An 8,367-nucleotide genomic window follows, 5' to 3' on the forward strand; every position below is an offset into this window, starting at 1 on the left:
ATCAAAACTGCCATCTGGACCTTCACGATTGCCAAGGCAAAAGAAGTTCAAGTAATCTTGAGGTGTATAAGCTTCCTCAAGCCCAACCTCTACTAGAGCCTTGTAAATGGTTTCATACATCATTTGCATTGTTTTGTTCTGCACAAATAGTAAAATTTTTATACACCCAGACTAAGAATGGAAAGTTCAGAACATTGAAGCACGAAACACAAAACTATGCCCTGTATCTTGTTTCAAACCGTTCGTGCCGAAAAAGGAAACACGATTTGAAACACTAAATTAACGTTACTTGTTTCTTGTTTTTATCAAAACGACAGATCTTCATCCCTCCAAATCCCTCCCCTTCCTTTCCCTCCATTTCCTTCCATCCCAACACACTCTTAATGTCAGAGTTTGGAAATACCTCACAAGACTCATCAAAACAAAAACTCCTTCAGCAACATCGCCCCCCCCCCCCCTAATTACTATAGCCCAAAATAAATTCTGATATCCTGAAGTATTAGAGTTCGTGCAATTTGTCACCGTACCAGTGTTAAATGACTTTAACAAATACTAAATTTTTTATTTTAATAGTTGCAGTATACACATGGACCAAGTCCATCAGTAAATTCCATTTGCGAAATTGCAGAAATTTTAATAAAAGGGTCATCAGACGATCTAGAAAAAATAACTTGGAGCAGTTCACTCTAGCAGAACAATAAAAAGACAAGCAAATCACCTGCCAAAAAAGAATCCTTTGAGTAGCAGCACCTGTAGGAATACCTTCTGGCCACATTGGGAGAACAATATACGCAGCAAATCTCTCATGAGCTTTGATTTTTTCCGCTATTTTGAGAGCAATTTCCATGGGAATCAAATTATCAGCACCTGTGCAAACAATTAGCTTCAGTATAGGGAATCAATTTACAGGCAAACATAGGTCGCAGCTAAAGTTTATCTCCAAAAAGACACTTGAACACTATCTTACCACCCAACAAACCCAAAAACAAAGGTCAGAAGTGCAAAACCTAAGCAGGAAATAGCAACACTCAGTGCGACATTAGCTGAACCGATAGATTGTATAATAGAGCCTTATAAACCAGAAAATGTGTCAATTAAAAAAAAAAAAATCTCACAACGACAAAAATTTCTCTCAAATGAGGATCCTAGAAGAGGAACACAAAATGTAGTACATCAATTATCAAAATAAGTATAAGTCTAAGGTAGCAGAAATGAAGTACCAGATACAGTAAGATATGCCAACTGCATGACATCCTAGCAAATTTAAAGACGGTTCTCACCTAAGTCATTGTGTGCACTCCAATTATATGAAGAACCAATGAAGTACTGATTCTCTATGTAAATATAGTGTTGGGCAGATCGAATAGCCTTCACATATGCTGTATGTATGCTCATGTCAATCAATACATTCTTTCCACAAACCAAATTCTGCAGATTCAAAGCAATGGATCAGCGTTTAGCAAATCAGTTGAAGCAATAGACATGCAAAAGAGGAGAAAGATAGAATAACGAAACATTATAAGTACGTGGGAAGGAAATCTTCATAACCTTGCTTGTCGCTTCCTTCGGATTCTTCGGAAAACCTTTCACAGAACTGGAATCTATGGACCGGAAAACCTGAATGAAAAGAGTTTTGAATTTCTTTGCTCAAAAAAGAAAAATGCAAAACCAGGAGGGAACTGTGAACTCGAGTGCAATACCTGCACATGCCAAGATTCTGGATCATCCTCACTAAGGCAAGGAACATCAGATATACCAACAATTTCGGGCAACCGTTCAATCATCAGCAAAGAATCATTAGACATTTTCAACTTTTTAATCCCATGTGGCTTAGCAGCCCTTAACCATCGTTCCTGGAAATTTGTAAGAACATCATATGCAGCTGGTCCATCTATTTTACAATGCAAATCATGCCAGGGTTCTCTTGGGCAGCCTGTAGTATTTCCCTGTCCAAAAGTTTCACAAAAACAAGCACATATAAGAAGTTCATACAGAGCACTGTTAACAGAATGCAGAGCAGATATCTAGTACTCATAGTAAACAAGCAAGATTGATATGTAGAGGTAAACATTGACTTTAGTCTACATCTGGAACCTGTCAGCCATCAAAGCTCCAGCTCTTTTTTTACTTGGTTTCCGGATATACTTACAAGAACAATACATTTACAAATCACAAAATAGTTTCATCACCTTTAAAAATTAATGTGACTTATCCAGCCAATTATAACAATACATCCAAGCTACTTTGTGCTTTTAGAGTCAAGCATTGATCATAAAAGTAAAGCATGGATAAATTTATAAGGAACTTACTTGGAAGCAAGGGTTGTGATAGTCATCTTTGTGAGTCGTCTGCAGGGATCTAAATAGAGGATGACCTGGAGTATCATATCGACCATCACACAAGTCAAGCCCACCAACAAAAGCAACAATTTTTCTTCTATTGTTGCCAGCATCAGCATCCACTATCACAGTTTTTTGATGATGGGTATAAATAGTTGAAACTTCCTAAGTACGAACACATTATAAAAAATGAGTTATATCTATAATATTCTAAAATTTAGAAGTCAATGCAATATAAAAGTAACAAAACAAAAAAGTCAAGTTATCATGACAAATCGTATGCCCCACATTACCACTTCATGCTATATGATGCTATAGCCTATAATAAGTTGTAATCACCATTTGAAAAGCTCCCTGCTCAGACTTATGAAGACACTCGTTCAAGATGATGTTAATTGTTCAGAATAAAATTACTATCCATCTACCTCATTAACACATCAAAAAACACAAGAGAAATTGGCCTCACTTGCCGAGCAAAATAAAAGGTAAAAATTTCAAAGACATGAGTATATTTACACATGTGTGAAGAATGAGATGGGAGCATCTGGCAGCATCTGTTTTTGGCTCAGTTTGCCACATAAAGAGAGAGGTTGGGACATGAGGCCAAGTTTGAACAAAGTTCAACTTCAAGTCTAATTTTATAATGTTTTCTCTTTTAGTAAAAGCCTGTTTTCTGTTTCTATATATCATAGTGCAATAACCAGGCCGCCTCACATCGCATAGCCCGCGTTGTAAAGGTTTTCATTAAAAAATATCTCTCATGTTGTAAAGGTAAAAGAAAAGGATTTTGGGCCATATCAAGTGTATCCCATGCTTTCAGTCGATATTTAGGCATTACGATAATCGCATCACTTTTGTTACTACATCACCGTTCCGTTACCGTGATTAAACAATAAACACATTTTTGCACTATGTTCTATATTTTTAGAGTCAGTTAGCATAACAAGTTTTTCCCATTAGGATTTTTACTTGTTTTGTGCAAACCTAATTAGAGAATGAATGTGTCATATATTGGGGTTATGGGCTATGAAAAAGTAAAGTACAAACGAATAACGAAAAGCAAAAAGAAAAGAAATAGTAGTTGCAATACTCCAAGATTTACTCCATTTGTTCAACATATGTCATTCCTTATTACATCATAGGTAGGTATTTATAGTCATTAAGCCTAACAACTCAACAACAATACTGTTTCTAGAATGACCTCATAACAAACTTTGACCCACTTTTAATTTCTTTTTATTGTCCAGCTCGCAGAGCAGAAATTTCTTACACTTCTCTCCACATGCTTTCTGTAACGTCTCTTTTAGATAACTAGATGGACCTTATTCATAGCTAGTGTAACAAAATGTTGGGTTAAGCGTCAAGAATTGGGTCAAGACAAATCAAAGTTTATACTTCTTTTGTACATCATCACCCTATAGAGCACCTAATTGAAGCAACAAGAATTTGATGATAGTTCTATGATAGAGGACTAGAGATCTTTCTAACAACCGATCATATGTGAGAATCAAACTTGTGTGCTGACCGGTCATATGATGGATGACCGTAGAAACGGACGAGCACGATAGTTTTTTATTCATATCTTATATTATAGTTTTATATCTTATCTTTTAGAGTCCTAAGAAGATTAGACTTGTCACTAAAATATATTTTTTTAAAACCCAGGCTTTATGAGCCAACAGATTTCAGAATTCAAATTTGCGATAAAAAAAGGGAAAAAGTAGGGTAAGACCAATGAAGAAGAATAAGCGGGAAGAAGAAGTGAGTGTAACGACTAGTAGGTACCTACAACAGCCGGTTAAAATGTGGAAAGAGGTGCTGTCAGCAAATAATAAACAAAGGTTGATTATTGAAAAATAATCAGTAGTAGGGATTATTCACAGCAGTTGCGCAATTGATGAGATTATTCTGGACAATTTTTCCTAAAAAAAATTTCAAGTTTGCTAGATTGCATTTTTTTTTCTTGTGTTCTTATTCCGTGAGTGGAGTGAGTAAAAGACACAAACAAACCCATGAAGGTCAAGTGAGTGAAGCTTGGTTGGAACGAGAGGTAAGAATTGAGGACTTCTAGTGAGTGAAGCAAGGCATTCTCATCATGGTTGAATTATCGCAAGATTGTTTAACAACTGGTTGCATTTTGTGAGCATTCTCATCCAAATAGTTATACTTATGCACACATAACTTGGTACTTTGGCCATATTTGGCGCAAAATTGTAGCTTGATATAGCAAAGAAAGCAAGAGCTAACAAAAATATAATCTAGTCGAGGATTTATGAAGGGTAAGAACTATACCTAGGTAGCATTGTCATGCTTTCGCTAATAATTCAATAATAACTTATGACCATTTTCTCAAGTTGGCAGATTTCCCTTTTTTATTTGAAGTTTCCATAAGCCTTAACCATCTCTCAGCATCTTGCCCTCTTTCATTTTGCTACGTTTACATGAGTTTTCAATGTACTTAAGTGAAACAAGTGTTTGGAGGAGGACACAGACTCCAAAAACCAGAGTTAAAGCAAGGCCAGAACAAAACTACATACAACACCCAGAAGATCAAAGCTAGTTTTCACTCTATAACATTAAAAGTCTTAAAAGCAATAACCATACCATCTGCAAGGTGACCTATTTGATCAATAAATATTAGTAACCAAGTTTTACCAAAAGAATTATCACGGAGAAAAGCTTTACACTGTAGTAGTAAAAGATAAGCAGCACTTACTTTTTGTTTAACCCAGCTGTGTCTTTTTCCACCAATGCGAGGACAAAGAAGCACCTGCACAGAAGAGTGCTTGAAAAAACGACGGGTCTCCTCGTCATGGGTTGCCATAATTCCATCCTGTATCTCATATTATTTAACACATAAAAAATAAAAATCATGTGGGAAGCAGATCCATGAGCAGAGTTCTAATTAAGTGGGGATATTGAAATATCATCACTTTGTTTGCATATTGAACAAATCATGAATCGCTCAGTGAGCACACCTGCCCCCATTTCAGAAGAAAGAAGCTATGTGGTACATAATAACAGAATAAAGTCTGGAAGAAGCCACTGACCGTTTTATAGCCCAATATGCTTCTTGAAGTAGGGTCATCCCACACAAGAAGCAAAACCCTGACTCCTTCAGCTGACTTGGACCTAAGAAGCTCTCCCAGGCTGCAGTCTGCTGCATGATTAACACTATCACGAACTAGTCTAACTTTATGCCAAACTGACCATCCAGTGATATATACTAACTTTTTTGCTTGTCGTATCGCATCAAAAATGTCTTGCCAACACTTTCCATGCACATATTTCATTCCATTATCCAGCATAAACTCAGGTAGGAACCCATCAGGTACGTGAGCATCCTGATAAAGCTTAAGTGTTCCTCCTTTCCTAAGTGGAAAATATGTGCCAGGAATCCCTTGATAATCAGGGCCAGCACCAACTCCATTGTGATAAATGCTTAGATTCTTGATGGGTGTATATTGAATTGAAAAGCTCAAGACAGCTCCAGCCTTACATTGCTTCCCACTTCCATTAAGAATAGGATAAGTGCCTTCAACCTTCGCCCCCAAATATATCTGTTCCACGGGAATTGATACATTTCCAATTAATTGAGAGCCTACAACATCACTGTCCTTCACCAATAAGTGCACTTCAGCAGCATGATGTGCCACTGGAACATTAAAGTGTTGCATCCACACAGGATTTTCTTCGTTACTAATGACATAAGTTCGACCAATCACAGAATTGGAGATTGATATTGACACATAAGGATCACTAGTGATCTTGCGCGACAACTGTCCCTCAATTTTGCTCACACCAACTGGCAATCTACCAAACATATCACCCAATGTTTTATGGAACATGTCCATGTTTGGAAGATTCTTAGCCTCATAAATCCATATATCTAAGTTTCCATGCAAAAGCAAAACTCTTAAGGACCCTTTCTGGTAAGGAACAACCTGCATTCCTTCGCTCTCATAATAAGGTGAGTTTGGAGAAGCACCACAACTTCCCATATAAGAAAAACAACTATCCCAACTAGGTCTTCTAGAGTGTGTTCCATAAAAACTGCCATGAGGACTAAACTCTCCACTAGAGCTTGGTGAGTATGCCAATGCTAAATTATCTGCAGAAGGAGCAGAAGGCACAGAAGGTGCAGGAGGTGAGGCTGGGGCAGATGGACGATTATCAGATAATCGCATATCTGCCATCAGGTCATCCAAGGGTGGATATACCAAAGAATTAGAGGGCTTGCCACCAACTCCATTTCCACCATTTGGTGGAAATTCAGTAGCCAAAACATCATGTCCTTGAATACTATTGAAGCTATTACTTCGTGACGGAAGAACATGCGGAACATTGTGAGGCGGGTATGGAGACGAATCGGAATAGTGATGATGAGATGAACCATACTGAAAACTACTACTATGTTGGAGACTTGGTGCAGGTGGACTAGCTTGAGGAAGAGGGCCAGAATATGAGTAATGTCTAAGAGGGGGAGTTGGGTAACTAGGTTGATGATATGGGTGAGGCGGATATTGATAAGCCGGTTGCGAGTACGGGTATGGATAAGGAGAAGCATACGGGTATGAGTATGGGGAATGTGGGTTTGGAGGAGGTGGGTATGTCTCAGAAGTTGGTGATGGAGGATATGGTTGACTTGAAGGTGGAGGATATGGCTGACTTCGAGGTGGAGGATATGGCTGACTTGGTTGTTGAGGATATGGCAGAGTTGGAGGTGGATAAGCATAAGGGTATGGAGGTGAAGCACCATATCTATCCATTACTAATCAACGCGAATCTAAAATTTTACTATATTTTTTGACCAAAATGAATCAATCCAAACCCTAAAGTTCCTATGGTTTGAGGTAAATCAATCAAATCCAAATCCAACAGTTTCTAACTTTGAATCAGTCAATAAGACTCATTTGATCAAGATCGAATAACCAAACCCTCAAGTTTCTAGCGTTTGATCAAAATCAATCAAATTAGGTATACCAACACATAAAATTTGACAGAGAAAGTTTCAAAATTGATACAAAGAGAATTCTTTTACCGATCAAAAGATCATGAAACAACTATAATATTTGTTCTTGTTAATGGTTCTCAATTTCCAGGATTTTAACAAGCTAAATCCTGAATAAAAAAAACTCAGAAAATTGAAAACCCCAATGATTCAAGAAATGATCGACATTAACAAAAGAAATCAATACCTGAAAATCTCAGAAAAGAAATTACAAAGTTGAGACGTTTACCTGAATTGGATACGCCTAAATGAAAATTTTTGAATGTGTTACTCCCCTCAAATTTTTTAGATCAAATGCAAAAATTGGAATTTCACAAAAACAGGGGAGATAATTATGAAGGTGGGCAGAAACAGGACAGGTGAGAAGAGAGAGACGTTTGGATTTCGTATGGAAAATTTCTGACTTTTGTGTACTTTCCACTTCAAACTATTGTTTTTGGAGTTTAAAAGTATTCCATTATTATTTAATTTATTTAATTTTATGATTTTTTTGTTTAAGAATGGCAAACCTTGTACGTGTTGTTGGCTTCCTCTTTACTTATACTATACTATAGCCGGTGCAGTGTACGCAATTTTTAAAATTTTTGTAAATATATTAATTGAACTATTTTGATGATTTTTCTTAGCATAATTATTAATTATTTAGATAAAAAAATACATACAATAATCATATATTAAAAAAATTTCATGCTTGATCAAAGTAAATATTAAATTCATAATGTTAGTTATAACCTTGTAACGATATGAAGACATCACATCCTACAATGCTGTTGAAAATATTGAAGAAAAAAAATTATTTCATTTATAGAGTTATAACCTTTTATTATTATTATTATTATTATTATTATTATTATTATTATTATAAAAGGGTAATTCATTTCATAAGAGAAACTTTACAAGAAGTTGATAGGAATCCGAGCAACAAGTTGGGAACCCACTCCTTTTTGCATACAAAAAGCTAGTCTATGAAAGATATATGGCTCATTATTATTATTATTATTATTATTATTATTATTA

General features: G+C 36.2%; 1 protein-coding gene across 1 annotated transcript in view; it reads right to left on the reverse strand.

Moving 5' to 3' along the window:
• The window catches only part of LOC130809839 (phospholipase D gamma 1-like), a 9,364-nt gene extending 1,563 nt beyond the window's left edge, over positions 1-7,801 (reverse strand). Inside the window, exons 1-8 of the mRNA XM_057675671.1 lie at positions 5,390-7,801; positions 5,056-5,172; positions 2,310-2,504; positions 1,701-1,946; positions 1,549-1,617; positions 1,281-1,428; positions 719-867; positions 1-138 (exon numbers count right to left, since the gene is read on the reverse strand). The exon at positions 1-138 is cut by the window's left edge and continues 36 nt beyond it. Of these exons, the coding sequence (XP_057531654.1) occupies positions 1-138; positions 719-867; positions 1,281-1,428; positions 1,549-1,617; positions 1,701-1,946; positions 2,310-2,504; positions 5,056-5,172; positions 5,390-7,108 (2,781 nt within the window). The 5' untranslated portion in view covers positions 7,109-7,801. The remainder of the gene's footprint in view (positions 139-718; positions 868-1,280; positions 1,429-1,548; positions 1,618-1,700; positions 1,947-2,309; positions 2,505-5,055; positions 5,173-5,389) is intronic.
• Positions 7,802-8,367: the final 566 nt, after the last annotated feature.

Source organism: Amaranthus tricolor, chromosome 4 (assembly GCF_026212465.1).
Source record: "Amaranthus tricolor cultivar Red isolate AtriRed21 chromosome 4, ASM2621246v1, whole genome shotgun sequence".
NCBI lineage: Eukaryota > Viridiplantae > Streptophyta > Magnoliopsida > Caryophyllales > Amaranthaceae > Amaranthus > Amaranthus tricolor.